At 33.2% G+C, this 20,637-nt stretch overlaps 2 protein-coding genes across 2 annotated transcripts; one reads left to right on the forward strand and one right to left on the reverse strand.

Moving 5' to 3' along the window:
- Nucleotides 1-5,044: 5,044 nt before the first annotated feature.
- LOC124537432 (ATP-binding cassette sub-family F member 1) lies at nt 5,045-17,820 on the reverse strand. The gene is made up of 17 exons (XM_047114272.1): nt 17,460-17,820; nt 17,270-17,386; nt 17,001-17,102; nt 16,622-16,744; nt 16,367-16,468; nt 16,151-16,248; nt 15,697-15,880; nt 15,075-15,362; nt 14,915-14,991; nt 13,228-13,376; nt 12,046-12,129; nt 11,314-11,551; nt 10,662-10,842; nt 8,798-8,976; nt 7,831-8,064; nt 7,029-7,187; nt 5,045-6,267 (listed from the first exon to the last, which is right to left on the reverse strand). Exons 1-17 carry the CDS (start codon nt 17,692-17,694, stop codon nt 6,166-6,168), a joined length of 2,652 nt encoding a protein of 883 aa, XP_046970228.1. The 5' UTR covers nt 17,695-17,820; the 3' UTR covers nt 5,045-6,165.
- Nucleotides 17,821-18,643: 823 nt separating this feature from the next.
- Nucleotides 18,644-19,763, forward strand: LOC124541833 (trypsin-like). Its single transcript, XM_047119745.1, has one exon. The coding sequence runs from the start codon at nt 18,692-18,694 to the stop codon at nt 19,703-19,705; it is 1,014 nt and encodes a 337-aa protein (XP_046975701.1). The 5' UTR covers nt 18,644-18,691; the 3' UTR covers nt 19,706-19,763.
- Nucleotides 19,764-20,637: the final 874 nt, after the last annotated feature.

Here is a 20,637-nt window from a genome sequence, read left to right on the forward strand (position 1 = left end):
GAGTAATAAAAGTCGATATCAACCTCCGCATTCTGACCACTGCTCAACACGTCTTGATACTTTATATTTTTTGCAATAATAAACTGTAAAAATGAAATGTTATTTGCAAGTAAGTAATGTAAGTTTTATAAGTTATACCGATAACGATATATGAGTTACTGTTGAGTAGAAAATTAATTTGTGAAAATAATCATTATTGAGCAAATTACATAACGCAAGCTATACAAAAATGTGCACAAAAATCCTAAGCTAAAATTAAGAAAAACTAAATTCAAATATAAAACTAAGTTCAACTTTAAAATATTTACAACTCGATTTTCCCCAGATAGAATTTGTTTTAATACGCAAACCCACTTGTTATCTTTTATCACTTAGCACGAGACTAAATATTATGAAAAGTAATTTTAATAGAAAACATAACTAATAAAAATATTATGAAATACACACAGCCAAAAGGTGTACCATTTCCTACGCCGTCTGTGCTCCAAAAGATTTAAGATTACATTATTAAGAGACATTATTTTATATATATATATATATATATATATATATATTATTATATATATATATATATATATATATATATATATATATATATATATATATATATATATATATATATATAATAAAATCAATAGTTGATATTCTTGTCTTGCGGTCAGGAGCAGAAAATAATAGTTGATATTGATTAGCAGTAGAATAACTGACGAGTAGAGGAGGAAGTTGTTATAAGTTTTGATAGATACAAGATCATAAGGTCTGCTCACTAGGTTAATCTAAACTTTTATTAAAATAACTTTTTTGGAGTTTGTACTTTAATGCACGACTTTATTAGCCGCAGAATAAGCACGGCTTTTTTTTTAAATTCATTTCCTGCTTACAATTTACATTATCGATTTAAATATATATAAAAAGCTTATATTTGTTAAGCACACATTTAAAAGCAAGTATCAAGAAAATTAATCGAAGTGTATATTCACTGAAGCGCGGCTGAGAATTAGCGGCGGCGGGAAAGAAAAATGATTGTGACAGTCCGGCGAACACCGCTAATGGAGTCTGCGTCTGCGAAATGTTGCCACTTACAAACACTAAGCTAGTGTGCCGCGAACAAATTACAATGAACGTCATTTACGTAAAAAGAATGAAACGAATTCATGTGTCCGAAGGAGACATTTTCATGGATTTATTGCTATATACTTTGTCATAACATCAATAAATTTAATATCTTAAAGCTCAGAAGTATCAAACAAAGCTACCGTAAAACGGCACATGCGCAAATATCCACAAACATAATAGGTATTTGTTCAAGTTCGTTTTTAATAATACAGAGAATATTTTGTTACGCAGTTACTTCTTTTTAATGTAATTTATTGGATATTAAGTTACTTTTTGAAACCTTCCTATTTTATATTACATGATTACTCTATTGTACAATTGTAGGTTTACTAATAACTAGACTAGAATTAGAACTAGAGCCCAAAATTAATCTTTAAAACTACACATCGAATTTTGATAAGGTTTTCATCAGAGAAAAGCCGAAAATTTCAACTTTCTCATCCTGCAAAGTCGCGTGAAGCCGGAACGGGTAGTAATCAATATAAAGCTTATTCACTAGATCTAAGTAGATCTTCTGATAAGTTTTGTTTTAAATAATGTAGTCATTATTTCATTGTTGTTTCAATCGTGTTATTTAAAAATAGAAAGTCAGTTAATGTATAATGTTTGCGTCATATTATTTATTTAATCTTTATTAGTATAAAAGGAAGACTTAACGCCATGTAGGCATTCTATTTCAGTCTGTAATCAATATTTGAACTATGCGGATATTTACGACGTTGGCATATTATGAAAACTACATATAGATTAATATAATTTTTTTAGGTTTTTAAAATCCCATGAATAAAACATTTTCCACTATTATCTGATGGAATCAAACAAAGTATCGATTGAAGATTATCAGTTAAATGCACTTAGCATTGTGACCGGGTGGTTGATATTTATCTAGTCGAATTTAAATCACTAATACAATACATGGAGGGAAACGAAATACACTCAAACCAATATCGAGCCCCACCCCGACGATGTCGCACTCCCCTCACAAATTAAGTGTAAAACAAACCTAATGAAATTTAAATATCTCCTCGGCGACGTAATAACTGCACAAATAAAATCATGTCGCTGGGGAGAGTAATCGCTTCTATTGTGTACACATTGTATGAAATTATGGTGATGCCGAATTTCAGAACTTTGTCGCAACAAACATTTCCTTAGCCGCCCCTATTTTGCTAATGTTACATTAGTATGACAAGGTAGCGCTTGGGGTTGGGATAGTATAAGAAGGGGCGGGGAAGTTCTCTAGACGGTAATAGGCTCTCAGGGTGATAGACATACCTCTTATTGTTGGCTTGTTAACGAATTATTTACACTAATGTCATTCAAAATCTGAATTGTTATACATTTGCTGTCAGTTTGATTACGTTAAGACGTGAACCGCGTTAAGATTCATAAAGAATGGAAACAATTATATTAATTAGCACCATTTTTCAAAAACACGAATAATCAGCCTAGTTAGGTGGTGCACTTTTTTTTGAAAATACTCATTAATTATGCGTACCTACCTATTTTTATGCCAAAGTGAAAAAATCTAATGAACGTAAAAACACATTATGTTTGCATAAAAAACGTAGAAAATATAATTATTCTATCAGATTGTGTAAAATAAGAATTCTAATGAATCTCTTAAAAAAAACGTTTCCACTTTCAAAGGGGAGGATACTAATTTTCTTTCGAGTCTTAAAGAAGCTTCCTTTCAAGATGTGGAAAAAAGTTACAATCGAAAAGGAAATTTGCGTTTTAAATCCTCTAATGAAGCTGAGAAGTTTGTAATGGAGGGGCGAAAGGCTGCAAACAAATTGAGGAAAAAAGTTGGAAGGAATCCGCTACGATATTGTCGGCAATGTGCTCTTGAAAATTAAAAAAAATGCCTTTTGGAAGTATATTTTAAAGTCTCTAATTTAAATAACCTTTATGGGCTATAAATAATGTTTTAGATAACATAATTTTTAATATAAAGATAATCTACAATGCAAAGAAGAAACAAAAAGGCAGTTTAGATATGTACTTTGCGAGATATCTCGAAGTCAAGACAACCTTTACAGATAATATTTTACATTAAATTTACATCTCTTTTTGCATATATATACTACTCCTCAGTTACAAATGGTTAGATATATCGTAGCTTTTGCTTATTCTTGTAAAAAGCAAACCAGTGGCTATTTTTAATTTGATCATTATACTAAATAGCTTTGACCACACAAAAATTGAAATTATTTGGCCTATAAATCGAGCTAAAGTTTACGCTCACTGCCAATAAAAGATTTATCTTGTACTCATAGATACCGTCGCAAACTTTTCTGTAGACATTTTGAGAAATGCAATCCCCAATAAAGTTTTAGTTTCGCCCTTCCATGCATTCCATTAGAATAGTAAAATTCTTAATATAAGTCTTAATGAAGCTACATCTTTGGAAAGATTTATTAATTACAAAAATTAGCCTCATTTGCTGTCTTACTGCCTTATGAACAGTACCTATTTGTAAAAGCTTTGCATTTATGGATTATTGACAAATTTTGAAATATGGAAGTGGTTAAAAAAAATAATTAATATTCGATAGTATTCGATGTAGGCCCAAAAAGGGATTTCCATGATAAACCATAATTTACGCGGAGGATGCCACGCGCACTTAGATGTAGCATTAGGAAAATTCGTAAAACCGATCACATCCGAATTAAGTACGCTATCCGAAATTATCAATATTTATTTCTTATGCGAAAATTATACAAACGCAATAACTTGTAATATCATATGACCTAACATATTCGTCAAATTGACACGTCGTTTTACATACACTTGATTTGTCGGGAAGAACTGTCACGGGAATTTATAGCGACAAATAGCGTCGAATGGCGCGATAGGGAGCTATTTCCATTGGTTGTATAAATCGGCAGTAATCGGTTTTATTGAATTTGCCGATGCTACATCTAAGTAGTGTCGTATGTCGTCTATAACTACATATAGTACGACACAACTTGATGTCTGATCGGCTAAATTAGTAAAACCGATCACATCCGAATTAAGTACGCCATCACAAATTATCAATATTTATTTCTCATGCGAATATTATCTTTATACTAACGTAGTAACTTGTAATATCATATGACCTAATGGCTAATATTCGTCAATTGTTTGTGTATATCGGCAGTAATCGGTTTTATTTTCTTTCCATTGCATTTTCCGATGCTACATCTAATTTGTTTTTTTTTTTATGTTATAGTTTGGCGGACGAGCATTTGGGCCACCTGATGGTAAGTGGTCACCATCACCCATAGACAATGACGCTGTAAGAAATATTAACTATTCCTTACATCGTCAATGTGCAACCAACCTTGGGAACTAAGATGGTATGTCCCTTGTGCCTGTAGTTACACTGGCTCACTCACCCTTCAAACCGAAACACAACAATACTGAGTACTGTTATTTGGCGGTAGAATAACTGATGAGTGGGTGGTATCTACCCAGACGGACTAGCACAATACCCTACCACCAAGTAAGTTGTGTCTTACTATACTTTGTATCTACATGTATACATATATGTGTTTATAAAAATTATAAATGAAGACGAACTTCGTTAACGCTTATTACCTGGTTGAAGAGTCTATTTAGATAAGTATTAGACATTTGAGGATGATGATGATACTGTATGAAATAGCTACATTAATAGGTGTGCAGTAGTAACTGGTCGTTGTCCACATATAAGCCAACGAAGTCAGTTAATAAGTGGAAATCAAGCGAATAAAATACCGCTTTCCGACATTAGGTTATAGGCTATAGTATACCTATTGATATTATTAAACCAATTAGAAAACTGGCATTCAGGCTTGAAACCATCCCTTCGTTCTCTGCTCTGGCGATTTATTTGTAATTTCTTTGATTCTAAAATGTCTTTGGATCCAATTACAACAGGGGTACTCAATAAAACATCAAGTAATTTTGTAACAAAATTTATTTATTTAAATATATCTTTTAAAACAAGCTTATGCTACGATACAAATATTATCACTAGCAGCTTGACTGCGATTGATTCGAACAATATGAGAATGAATATCCAATAATGTATTAATAAAATAAAATACGATTCCATAACTTTAGTAAAGGGAAAACATTAACATCATAGCATAAGACAAATGTGCAAATGTTATAAGCATTGATCTATTAACATGATATATAAAAAAAATTACCTAATTCACCTTCTAAAAAAAATATTCTCGGATATTTATATGTAAGTTTGTAACTTTATTTTTTTCTTATTTTTTATTTTATTTGTGCATCATAAAATATGTACAGTTCATAAGCAAAGAGCGAACATTAGAAAATAATATTTTATTTTTAATAAAAAAAAAAATCGAGTTAAAACAATGATGGTATAAGATATATTTAATCGCTAATTATCTGTTCATTAACTGTTTTAATTTGTAGTCATAAAAATGAAATGTAAAGTTTTATGGATAATTATATTAGACCGTGTTGTGCAGACATGTACTAAATTACAGAACTAATTTATTTGTTAAAAATTAAAAGTGATAGCACTTTTACAGTGCCGGGAATCCTGTTACATTATAAGTAAATAACTATAATGTAATGCATATTAGTTTAAAGACATTTAATAACTTTTTTTATGACACAACTTTTTTTTATGAATTAGCGTACTCTGACCACAACACGGTCCTATATATATTCAAAAATGATTCGAAATATTTAGATTTTTAATCGATTATTTTATTTTATTATTTACGCATTTAATTAATCAACGTGCACGATTTATAATAAAATGGAATATTAACAATTTATTTTTCTAATTATTCGACCGGGAAACAAATGTTTTTTAAGGTTTTAATACTGTAATTAAACAGGCACTTGTGTGTTGTTTACAAGAACGATTAATATTGCTTTCATTAAATATATTATTATATAACATCGATACTTAATAAAAATTGAATGTACATATTTATAACTAAAAAAAAAGACATTATATCGCCAGGAAATGATAAAGATATTTTATGACTCAAAGAAATAAAATTATGTAATAAAAAAATGAATTTATTTAATCTATTGCTGTACAGCCGCATTGGCGATGATGGAAGGCGAGTTGATGGTCTCTCCGAGGCTTTCCAGCAACTCCTTACGGTAGTCGTCAAAGTCTCCGTCGACCTGCAGGCAAATATAATTGGATAAAATAAAGTTGCATACATCAAATTATACACCTATTTATTTAAAAAAAAAATCAAATTATTATTAAGTATCTCCTCAATCCAATACAAAAAATTTATAGCAATGTCTATGTTACACCAGAATTTAATCCTACACAAACTTAATTGATATGTATTAAATTTAACATCTTTTTCAATTCATAACTGTAAGGTAAAATAAGCTACCGGACGGAAAGTGTTACCATGGTCAAGATTTCAAATAAATTAATTATTTTACATCATCATTTAATAACATCTAAGATGTGATATCATTCGTGCATTTATTTCCAATGGCTGGTTTGCTATTCAAACCAAAACACGCTTTAGGAGGAGCATAACTAACGAGTACCCCCCCCCCCCCCCCATTTATTCAACAACAACAACAACAACAACAGCTTGTAAATTCCCACTGCTGGGTTAAAGACCTCCTCTCCCTTTTTGAAGAGAAGGTTTGAAACATATTCCACCACGCTGTTCCAATGCGGGTTGGTGGAATACACATGTGGAAGAATTTCTATGAAATTTGTCACATGCAGTTTTCCTCACGATGTTTCCCTTCACCGCTGAGCACGAGATGAATTATAAAGACAAATTAAGCACATGAATCAGCGGTGCTTGCCTGGGTTTGAACCCGCAATCATCGGTTAAGATGCACGCGTTCTAACCACTGGGCCATCTCGACTCCCATTCATTCAGTACAGTTGTAATGATGGTAACGGTCACCTCGTTGATGGTCTGGTCCTCTATGACGTAGAGCGCGCATTCCGTCTCCCGGATGAGTCTCTCGTCGTGAGACACGATGACGACGCCGCCCTTGTACTGATTGATAGCCTCAGCCAGGGCGTCTATACTCTCGATGTCGAGGTTATTCGTTGGCTCGTCCTGTACATTAAAGTATTATACACACATCACACAAAAAAAAAAAACATTCAGATCATTCGAGAACATCGAAATGCGAGTCCTTTTTAACGTCTTAGACCCATCATGGACAGCAAAATATTTCACTTTTCCAAAACCTTGTTATTGTTACAAAATAACTTATAAAAACAGTTTAACATATTGTTACAGAAAAAAAGGGTGCAAATATAAAATAAATATTATTTTTAATACGAATTATTGCTTGTTAAAATAGTAAATGTATAATTACTTATAAAATTGCTATGTTTTAGTATCAATATTATGCAGAAGTAAGGTAAGTTCCATGGTGGGGTCGGAATGGGCATTCCTCTTTACATGATAAAACTTTATTTATTTATTCATCATGTCATTAGAACACAGTAACAAAAACAGACCCAGATGACTTTCTGATCATAGAAGAAAATATTATTAAGAACAAATCATACCAATTTAAATAAAACTAGTTATAACGTGGTGACGGGTAGTCTACCCGTGACCACGAACGCTGTAAAGTGCTCGAAACGTCGGGATGTCCAAAATAATTAATATACGCGATTAAAATCCGTTATAACAAGTTTTATTTTAATGTGTAATAATCGCGAAAATTTAAGACAACACTAAATCATACCAATATAACGACATCAGGCGCCATTAGGGTGAGCTCGGCCAAAGCAACTCTCGCCTTCTGGCCTCCGCTGAGATCCTTCATCTTGATGGTGTGGGCGTGGCTCGCGAGACCGAAAGTGCCGAGAGCTTTTCTGGCCTTCTCGTACTGGAGACCGAAAAGTCGCTGCAAGTACTCAACGGGAGATTCTTCCGCAGTCAGATGTTCGCCAGAGTGCTGGTCGAAGCGACCTATCCTCTATAACAACAACAACAGTAATAATTAAGTAGTTAAGTAATTAGTTTAATATTAATACGTATATTCATTAAAAAGATAACAGATTAATAATTGTTAAAATGATTCTTCTAACAACAACAACAACAGCCTGTAAATTCCCACTGCTGGGCTAAAGGCCTTATCCGTTTGAGGAGAAGGTTTGGAACACATTCCACCACGCTGTTCCAATGCAGGTTGGTGGAATACACATGTGGCAGAATTTCAATGAAATTTGTCACTTGCAGGTTTCCCCACGATGTTTTCTATTAAAACATCCTCTATAAAACAATTGTTAAAACATCCTCTATAAAACAATTGTTAAAACATCCTCTATAAAACAAATTACAAAGTCAAGTTCACATTTGCATGTGAACTTGACTTTGTAATTTGTTTTCTTGGTTTGGAATTTCTTGGAGACAATCGTGCTTCGTAATAAATTAACGTTTTACGTTAAATACTTGAAAATATCTCTTAGATTAGCATTACTTTGTCACGAATACATATATGAAAAATATATCAAATTACATTAATAATAATAATAATTACCATTGAGACTTAACTAGACACAGAGAAAGATATGTAAATAATGAATAAAATACTATAATAAATAATTATATTTCAGTAGTAACTTTAAGGAATTTTATGCTAAAAAACTTATTATAATTTTATACGAAAAATAATAATCCATTTACAGCTATATAAATAATCTACTCACCAATCTATGATTTCTAATTAATTCGCCGCGTATGGGGCTCAATTCTCCGACTAAAAGTTTCAGGAACGTGGATTTTCCAACACCGTTGGGTCCCACGATTGCTATTCGAGAATTAAGATCGATACCGAAGTCCACTTGTTTGAATAGAGGCTTCTGTCCGGGGAAATTGAAATCCACATCTAAACGAAAACGATACAAATGAAAATATTTGAAAAATAAGTTACTAATTAATAACTAAATAGTTTAACACCACAGAGGTCGCATATAATAGTCTCAAGTTCGATTTGACCCCTTGGGATGGACGATACAACTACTAAGTATTAAAAGAGTAAATCATACCAAATTAAAATTAACAATATTAAGATATTGAGTTGATTTGAAACTTTTTTTTTTTTGAGACAACATCACATACATTACTCTGATCCCAATGTAAATAGCTGAAGCACTTGTTTTATGGAAATCAGAAGTAACGACGATACCACAAACACCCAGACCTAAGACAACATAGAAAACTAATTGTAATCTACATCGACTCAGCCAGGAATCGAACCCGGGGCCTCAGAGTAGCGTACCCATGAAAACCGGTGTACACACCACTCGACCATGGAGGTCGTCAAGATATCCTAACATATTTAGAGAATTGTCTGTCAATCGAGGTCCCATCTGAATCTGATAATGCGGTCCATTCATTTCCCCTTGAGCTCTAATCAATTTAATTGGATTCAGCTTGCAGATTAAGAAAACAATGTAATGCGAACAATCGCACAAGAGAGTAAGATGAGAAAGACAAGTGGCCGCAGTGTGCACGCTCGCTATATTCGCTATGCGCATGCGCTTCTTGATTTCATGTGACGTACGAGGCTAAATGTCAATAGGAGTACTATAGTCTGTTCGCATTAAGAATGCAGTGAGTTGTCATTGTTTACCGGGCTTTCTCCGCCCCCTGACCAATCAAATCTTTTTAAAAGAAGGGTAAAGGTGTATGTATATTTGTGTTAAAATTGTAATGAATTTAAAAAATACACATTAACGTAAAAAATCGAAATTAAGTCATTAATATTTTTATCACTATTACTAGTGTCGTCGTTAGTGTTTATAATAAAAGAATTTTCTGCAGCGAGTTCCATAACATTATCTAAATCCCACATGGCAATTTCTTTTTGTAAGACGTGGTCGCAGCATTTCTCGCACTTTTATTTTAACAAATCGGTGTGGTATTCGTTTTTTTTAAGTATCAGTTAATAATTAATTAAATCCACAACAATCACGTTCGAACCCTTTACCTGTTTAATGTGAACTTGACTTTGTAATTTGAAAATATTTGATTGGTCAAAGGGGGCGGAGTCAGGACGGTAAAGAATAAATATAAATAATAAATATGAGACAACATCACATACATTACTCTGATCCCAATGTAAGTAGCTGAAGCACTTGTGTTATGGAAATCAGAAGTAACGACGGTACCACAGACACCCAGACCCAAAACAACGTAGAAAACTAATGGTAATCTACATCGACTCGGCCGGGAATCGAACCCGGGACCTCAGAGTGGCGGACCCATGAAAACCGGTGTACACACCACCCGACCATGGAGGTCGTCAAGATATCCTAACATATTTAGAGAATTGTCTATCAATCAAGGTCCCAGCTGAATCTGATAATGCGATCTATTCATATAATATTCCCCCTTGAGCTCTAATCAATTTAATTGGATTCAGCTTGCAGAGTAAGAAAACAATTATAATGCGAACAATCGCACAAGAGACGCAGTGTGCACGCGCGCTATATTCGCTATGCGCATGCGCATCTTGATTTCATGTGACGTACGAGGCTAAATGTCAATAGGGGTATTAGCGGCACTCACTGAGTAGCCCCAGTATGGGCGGCTGCAGCGGCGGCGGGTCGGGGAAGGAGAACTTGACCAGGTACTCCTTGGGGCGCTGCAGCAGCGTCACGGGGGCCGCGCCCTCGTCAGCCTCCTCCCGCTGCGACTTGCTGCGGTTCTTCTCCTGTTTGCGAGTGAGCGCCTCCTTCTGCTTCTTCTCCTATTGAGTTGTTGAAATAGAAACTTTATATTTGAACACATGAAGCATTTTTCTTATGATAATATATAAACGTCGAAATCCGTCGGACACTTTTTATATTTAATATAGAGTAGAAACATAAATCAATCGATATTGAGATACAACTGCAAAATATACAATCTTTCTATGTAATCTTTGTTTTATATAATCTGTGCACACCAACTGAAATATTTTAATCTATGAATATGATGAAAATAATTATATAATTTGTATTAATGTATTGATTTTTTTATACATAATGTATTATATATATACATTGAATATAAAATTTAAATAAAAGCTTTTACCCTGAAATAAATGTAATAATTCTCACTTATCTCCACCGTTAAAAAGGACCTATACAGTTAGCGTAAGATCTATCACAAACGATTTCAGTCTAACTTTGACCACTGAGCGAGCACTAGTAAATAATAATAATGAATAACCACTCACAGCTGCTTTTTTAGATTGTCCATGGGCCTTCAAATCCTTCAATCTTTTCTCCTGTTTCTCATACTCCTTGATCATTTCCTTGCGCTTTTGTGCGTACATTTTTTTGAACATCGAGTAATTACCCTTGTAATACAACAGCTTCTGCTGATCTAAATGTATTATTTCGTTACAGACATTGTCCAAGAACGATTGGTCGTGGGATACGACTAACAATGTTTTCTTCCATCCTTGTAAGTAACTGGAAATAGAAAAAAATATATAAGAAACCTCGTCATAACTATTGGACAACATCACATAAATTACTCAGATCCCAACGTAAGTAGCTAAAGCACTTGTGTTGTGGAAAATCGGAAGTAACGACGGTACCAGACCAGACCAGACCAGACCAGACCCAAGACAACATAGAATACTAATGAACTTTTTCTACATCGACTCGGTCGGGAATCGCACCCGTGGCCTCGGAGTACCCATGAAAACAACTGTATAAGCACTCGACCACGGATGTCGTCATTATAATCGTTAAAATGTTAGGTGGTCACCACTGTCAAATGGCATTAGAGACGTCAGAAAAATAACGTTAAAGTTAAATGTTAACCATAACCATGTGTTGTCAGATATCCATAACCTTTGAAACCAAGATGTTTTGCCCACCCTTCGAACCAGAACACACATATACTAAATAAAACCCTATCACCGAGTAAAAATAAATGGTAAACAGAAAGCGATACTTACTTGTCTAACCAAATCACAGCGTTTAGATCCAAATGGTTCGTCGGTTCGTCGAGTAGTAATAGAGTAGGTTCAATGTATAGTGCTCTGTAAAAAAAAAAAGATTTTAGAAGAATCTTTATAAAGATAAAAATATTTATAAAGATAAAAAGATCTTTATAATTCATCTAGTGCTCAGCGGTAAAGTAGACATCGTGAGGAAACCTGCATGTGACAAATTTCATAGAAATTCTGCCACATGTGAATTCCAACAACCCGCATTGGAACAGCGTGGTGGAATATGTTCCAAACCTTCTCCTCAAAGGGAGAGGAGGCCTTTGGCCCAGCAGTGGGAATTTACAGGATGTTGTTGTTGTTGTGAGATGAATCATTTTAGCAATTATTAATCTGTTATCTTTTTTAATAAATATACGTTTTAATATTAAACGAATTACACCAAACTATCAAATCAATTTAGGCATATGTAAAATCAGAGTAGGAAAACCTTCGTCAGTTTTCAAATTAATTACTTCATCAAGTCTTAAACTCTAAAGGTACTTACCTTTTGAATTTAAACATCAAATTATTGTTTATGTCACTCTCGATCGGTAAAGCTGATTATCGCTCATACTGAGCACACGAAAATATATCTTAAGGTGACGAACCTTTTCTTACCCCGACTGTACATAATTATGTCCTCATATAAAATAACTAAATATTCCTGCAGAGGCGCAAGAAGGACCAATAGGCTATTTGACAATGCGAAAAATAAATTGTGAATTATTGTAATCAGTGTCAGTATTAAGAGTTTGAAAATGGTTATTTACTAACGAAACTTGAAAATAATACTTAATTTATTCATAAATCCATAAATAAAAATGCATTTTTTCAAACGTGACACAAAACGCTCCTGATTGACCGGGCTTATGATGAAGTCACTTTCTTGTAAACTTTGCTTTTCTACTATATGTACCACAGATTAAAATACAGGAAAGTGACGTCACCGACCCCATTGCAGCGCCATATTGTCCAAGTAGCGTTTTTGCGCGCTATTTAAATATGGAATTTTTAATATGATATTTTTCGGCAAATATGTACTAGAAATAAAAAACACAACTTTTACTGGGTTCCTTAACTTCTACTAAATAATATAAATTGGATTTTAAAAACCAGTCAAATAGCCTATTATACGTGGGAGTATGGTACCTGGCCAGGGAGACCCTCATGCGCCAGCCTCCGGAGAAGTTCTTGGTGGGTCGGTCCTGCATCTCGCGGCTGAAGCCCAACCCCGCCAGGATGCGGCGCGCGCGCGGCTCGGCCGAGTCGGCGCCGATCGCCTTCAGCTCCGCGTACACCTGCGCACGCACGCACTCACTGACCGCCCGCTTTTTTTTTTTTGTGTGTTGTATTTTTTTTTTTTTATTTATTTAAAGTACAACATCCACAGGCTCGCAGATGCCCGTGCCTTTTTTTACATTTTATATTCAATTACATTTTGGCGTTTTATATTTATACTAAACATCAGCAGATCTTCGCTGGAAATCATTTTTGTCGTCTTCTTGGGAGACGTGGCCCACACTGATTTTTTTTTTTTTATTTATTATTAAATAATATATACTAATGTATAATAAATAATATATAAACTATAATAAATAATATATAAATAATATATAGCAGTATATGTGTTCGAATTACTACAATCCAGCGGGTCCTGGTCCGCGTTTGATCAAAGAGAGTGTGTTGTTGAGTTGAGTGAGATTGTGTGTTGTATTGCTGTTGGCCCTACTGGCCTTCACAGCGTCACCTGTCTTTCGGGCGAGAACTAATGTCCCCTGCCCTGAGGTTGAGCGCGGGGCTCTAAATTAAAACTAAATTAAAACTAAAGTTCGTCCTGAGGGTGTCTCCTATGAGATCGCACCTCGGCTCAGAACGAAATCGGTGGGGCCCGCCCTACCTCTACTGCGGCGCCTTATATAGGCGACTTGCAAGCGTATGGATCGTATAGTTGCAGGGCCGTATTTAGGGGAGGGCAACCGGGGCAACTGCCCTGGGGCCTCCACATTAGTGGGGGCCACAGTTTTCAGCAAGTTAACAAATACCGAGATATAGTCAAATTATAATTATGTTATTATTTAATATTTTAAAAGTTACGGATACAAGTAAATAAATCATAGCTTACTGATTGAAATAAAAAAGTAATTAATTCATGATAATATAATTATTAGGTTATTCACGCTTCTGTTTGTCTAGGGCCCCCACTGCTTTGTGGCCCGGGGGCCTCCAGACCTTTAAATCCGGCTCTGTATAGTTGGCATACGGGCAAATATATATCATAATTATAATAAAATTCAATCATCCCCTACATCTCCAATGCGAGACCGACCTAGAGAACTAAGATATTAAACACCTTATGTATTTGGAATATTAAAATACAAACTATGCCTACCTGACATTATAATTTTTGATCAGTTGATATTACCTGTTGGCTTCCACGCAGGACATATTAATTTAAATAATTGTATTTAACTAACATGACTTTGTATTTTTAAATGTTAAAAAAGAGTAACTACTGAGTTTCTTGCCGGTGGTTGTCGGTAGAATCTACTTTGCGAACCGGTGGTAGCTTCACTTAATTGTAAAATGACGATTCAAAAGTGCTTGTAAAAGCCTACTTGAATAAAGTTTATTTTGATTTTGATTTTACCTACCCAGGTCGTCTTGCACAGAGCCTACTTAATACCTACTGCCAAAAGAAAACTGTAAAGGAAATTTAATGTTTATACTTGCCTTTCTCCTTCATTGTATACATATTATTTATATAAACTTTTGCATGATAATGCCACGAAAAATATAATCAACCTATACATTTTATTTATAAACATTGTTATTTTACCTCATTTAATCTCTCCTGCTTTTTAAGATCTCCCTTCTCAATCTCAGCTTCCAGCTCTTTACACTCATTGAGAAGTTCTGCAAAGTTAAATTAAAATTCATATAGTAATTATCAAAGTAAAAGATATAGTACAAAAGACAAATATATTAACATCACTCACCAGTTCTCTTAACATCAGACTCCAATAAGGTATCAACAGCGCTCAGATCGCTAGCTGTGACCTCTTGCTCGCAAAGCAAAATATCTATATGAGGTGGAAGAGGGAAGGCACGTTGGGCCAAATGTCTCAGGAGCGTCGTCTTGCCGTGACCGTTGGGCCCCACGAGACCGTATCTGCGACCGTTAGCTACGAGCAACGTCGCGTTAACGAACAGATCTTTTCCTTTGGCACTTATTGAGAAATTTTCAACTTTAATATCGACTGCGTTCTCTAGTGCTGCCATCTGACCTTGAAATTGAAAACATGCACATTTAGGTATCATACAATTTTATTAAAACCTCCTTAGAAAATATTATAAATTTAGTAAAAATTACATATCATGTTACCGGTTGTTCAGTTTGGTTTAAATACAGGGAAAACAACACATCTTAGCAAAGATGGATTTGTTTTAGACATTCATATAAATATAACCTGACTAAATGTAACTTAAATTACGCTCCTCGTTTGTTTAATAATAAAACCGTACAACAATACTTATTACAACCAACTAAATACACATTTTTAAATTTTAACAAAATATAATTACTCACAAAAGTATAAAGTATTAATAACTTCTACTAACCTGCAGATTTTTGAGCTTGACTAACTGTGAAATTTGCATCCAGTTCACTGTGACCCTGCCCACCCTTTTTAGTGAGCATTTCAACTTGCTTCTCATATTCCTGTTGCTTCTTTAGTTTTTTCTTCTCTTTGTGACTCATTTTCTTTTCCACTACCTCTGATTTATCTTCAATTACTTCTGATGTCTATAATAAGGAAAATGTCTTTAATCATAATGTTCTATAATTAGAAACTGTATAATAAATTTTGTTTTAGGAATTCTTCTTTAGATAAATATTTATAAATAGATATATATATACATATAATATACATAAGGAGAATATTAGATAGACCAAACAGAACAAGTGAATAATGACAGCGCTCAAAGCAGCATAATTATAAGCAGCACTCAATTCCTATGAATAATTGTTTCACTGAGATTTCTACGTCTACATGTTAGCCACCATAAAAAATACCTTTTCATCTTGTTTTTCCTCTGGTTCATCTTCTTTCATTTCAAATTTCTTTAATTCTTTTTCAATGTCATCAATATTATTTTTCTTTCTATGTTTACCTGAAATTATTATAAAATAATAATTAGTTTCATTAAACATTTCTCATGAAGATTGCTTCATATAAATACTATTCCTTTTATAATATGTAAAGAATTAAATTAGAACTAAACAATTTACCTTTACTTTTGACAACAGGTTTTAATATATCTTCATCATCAGATTCCATTTTTAATTCCTTATCGCTTTCTTCATCAGGCCAATCTTCTTTCTTGCCTTTACCTGTTTTAATAAAAAACTGTCATTTAAAGATCTCAGAGAAGAACAAAATTACACCAAATTTTACAATAAAATGAAACAAGTTTAGAAAATCGAGGTACAGTTAACGGATCAGTAAAACAAAATAATTCTAGTCTTTTTCAATTGATGTATCACCTTTTTTGCTCTTTGTCTTGACTGGCTGTGCATTGCTGGATACGTTGCTGACCACTGACTTAGAGTCATCTTGATCTTCATCATCAGAGGATTCGGCTGCTATAGTTTTTTTCTTATTTTTACCTATAAGAAATAGACTTGAGATGATTTGATTTAATAATAGAAAGTAGTAATAGATTTAAATATTAGAGTGATTATAGCAGATAAATCTTAACCCAATGTGATTTCAAGCCTAGGCAAGCACCATTGAATTTTCATGTACTTAATTTGTATGTAGATTCGATAGGGATGCGAGATAACCTCAAATACTTTTTGTCAAAAGAAAAGAGTCTAAAATTGACAAGCTGTGTTACTTGAAAAAAATAACTTTTTCGCTAACCTTTCTTTTTGCTGACTGGTTTAACAACTTCTTCATCTGAGACTTCTTTGAGTTCAACATCACTGTTTTCATCTGACCAGTCATCACCTTTTTTGCCTTTTCCTTAAAAAATATTCTTATTTTAACATATATTAATAGCACACAATTATATGTAAATAATGTTAAATAATAATGTACATATATTCTATTCCACAAAATATATAATACCAGTATACGAAATTAGAGTAACAAGATAATTAACAAAAAATTATCAAACTACATGAAATTACCTTTCTTTTTCTTATTCTGTTTCGAAGCTGATTTCGACGCTGTACTAGTCGCATTACTAACAATTGACTTGTTTTCATCCTCTTCATCGTCTGATGGGTCAGCACCTTTCTTCTTAGCTATAACAATCACAAGAGTACTTAATAAATGCGATTTTGTTACGTGTCATCGTATATCTACTTCTTAACTAACCTTTCTTTTGCGATTTTTTAACAGGTTTCAACTCTTCTTCCTCGTCAGATATTTGAGTTTTATTTATAACAGGTGGTCCATCATCACTGTCGCTCGCGTCTATGTTCACTTTACCTTTCTTCTTTCCTTTTCCTTTACTTTTTGAGGTTATTCCAGAAGTATCATTCGAAAGCTTATTTTCGTCCAAATCGTCTCCAAAATCCAGATTCTTTTTATTACCCTTCTTTTTAGACATTTTTTATTCTATAAGCTAATACAAGAAAACACAACTATAGAATTTATATAAATATATTCAAAAGAAATTAAGTAAGCACTAGGTAACCAGCTGTAACTACACAATTGCAATCTATTAGACAATACTGACATTTGTCATTTGACAATTTCAGCGAGTTGTCAACCACAAGGACGATACTTTATTTAAAAAATATATACCGGCTCTGGATTCAAGATAAGAATTATTAATTGAATACTTCTTGCTCTCATACAAGTGAAATTTAAAATAGGAGAGACAAAAAATTATTAAATTACTTATATTTTTTAAGACATTAAAATGTCTTATAGAAATATCGCCACGAAAATATATTCAAAACATTTCCGTGAAATTGCCTTAGATACACAGAAACAACACAGTTAAACTATAAACGAAGATGTACTAAAGATCACTTCCATGCGTATTTTAGATAGAACAGATTTATAGTTAAAATTGCGGTGAGGTAGCTTAAACTAAAAACGTTTTAATTTTAACTATGCATACAAGTTTTATAAATATATACTATATTTATGTATGTTATACAATCATTACTTAATAACAATTACCATCATAATATATAAAATTCAAGTGCAAACATCTCAAATATATGTGACAAATACACTGAAAGAGCTAAACAGAAAGCTTTTATTTCACTTTATTAGCTCTTCTCTTTCTCGATATAAAAAAAATAATACCAAGAACAATTTATTCTTTAAATATTTAAATGTATCGTTTTCTTCTCATACTTTAATCTTAAATTGCCTGTGAGAGATCGATATAAAAGAAATTCGAAAGGCATTTATTTTACATAAAAATATGACTTTGTTTTGATTTTGAATAAATATCACAACTTAAAACCTCATTAGCAACTAAGAACTGGCATTAGCAAGTTGGTTGCATTATTTTCAAAGTATTTGAGAAAAAAGAAGGACTTCAAATAAAAGAACTAAAATATTCTATCATCCGATAAAAAATTGAAATCATGAAGTACGGAGTATATTATTTGCTTTTCGTTTTATTTTTAATTAATTTTGCTCAAAGATGTAACTGTGTACATGCAAAAAAAAGCGTAGAAGACAACAGAGACGACGATATCTCGGACGAAATTAAAGAGGAATCTTTAGAAATAGCTGGCGAAGCAGAAGTTAGTAATGTCACAAGTTGCACGAGAAGAAAAAACAGCCAAATGCATGAAATTACCAAGGCCAATGAAAATCAATTTCCATTCATGGTGGCAATTATGTCACCTCGAAATGAATACGTGTGCGCAGGTTCCTTAATCTCTAATGGGTTAATACTTACCACCGCTCAATGCACTGAATCTATAAGTTACGTGCTAATTAATACTACGAGTGATCGAAAAAATAATAACACAATATCGTTGCATATAATTAAAAACGAAAAATTTCCTACCTATACAGGAATCCACTCAGTAAAAGATGTTGCAGTCATTTATACCGAAAAACATAACAATACAATTGCATCAAAAATTAACGTCAGCAACTACACCAGCACAAATACTTTAGGTGGAATAGAAGCCCTTGGATTTGGCCTAAATGCTGATGTTGGGCATGTAAGAGAACTTCAATATGTCGGTGTAGATGTAAGAGATGTAAGTGGTGACAAAATTAAAGGCTACATCGATTGCATTGACACGAAAGTCAATACCTGTTTTAGAGACAAAGGAGGGCCTTTGATCTTTAACAATGAACTCATAGGTTTAGTAACTACAGGTCAACATGAATGTACAAATGAAATTTTTTCAACTTATTCTATAAACAAACGTTTAGTAGAGGCATTGCCAGCATTCACGTTTAAAGCTTGGCTTGATGAGAAAATTGCTAAAAATTCTGAACAAGCAGAAGAAGTTTTAGAGGTATACCCAAAGAAACCTATTACGCGAAAGTCATCGATCCATGTCATGACTAGCGGAGCAGAATTAAAGAAAAGTTCTGTCATGTCTATTTTCATGTTATTATGTTTAAATTTAGATTAAAATTTTTGTAAACCAAATGTTTGTCAGTTTTTTTATTAATAAAGAAAAAACTAAAATACATGTTCTTTTTAATTGAAAAACAGCAATAATAGTAATAATAATTTAGCAAATAATATAACAATAATTTCTCGATGCATACAACTTCATTGTTCAGTTTATTTTTTAGTCACAACAATTTAATGACTTGCGAAATAAAAAACTATCATCAACCAAAAAAATATACATATCCATCCATTACCCACGGAATAATCTGTATAAGCAATAATGCTGTTGGACCAGGAAAGTACCTGAAGCTTGAATACTGAATTTACTGAGAGTCGCAGCTGAGATCAAACTACAACACAAACTTCAATTCCTGGATGCATGAGTAGGGAGTTATGGTGTAGATAATTTATGATTATATTTAAAAACTTGCTGGTGTCCTAATGTCTTTGTGTATCTCTGTGTCTGCCGTAGCATCGTAGTTCTCGGCTGGAAGAACAGATTATGGTTTTTTTTTCGTTTCAGAAATGATATTTTCGAAAATGTTCTTCACCATCACTAAATAGTATAAAACAAATCGCTTTCTCTGTCTCCATAAGCGAAAATTTTCATATTTAAATAGCACTCGAAAACGCTTCTTGGACAATATGGCGCTGTAATCGGGTCGGGGTGACGTCACTTGCCTGTATTTTAATCTATGGTACAGTCATATACAACAAGCAAGTGAGTTCATCATTAGCCCGGCCGATCAGGAGCGCATTGTGTCAAAATTGCATTTTTGTTTATGGATTTTGAATAAATTAAGTATGATTTGCAACTTTCATTGATATATAACCATTTTAAAATTCTTAATATATGCTGATTACAATAATGGAATCTTTATTTTTCGCATTGTCAAATAGCCTAATGCTGTTAGGGGTTTTTAAATTAAAAATTCTAAATTGGATACT

The sequence above is a fragment of the Vanessa cardui genome, chromosome 2, assembly GCF_905220365.1.
Source record: "Vanessa cardui chromosome 2, ilVanCard2.1, whole genome shotgun sequence".
Classification (NCBI taxonomy): domain Eukaryota; kingdom Metazoa; phylum Arthropoda; class Insecta; order Lepidoptera; family Nymphalidae; genus Vanessa; species Vanessa cardui.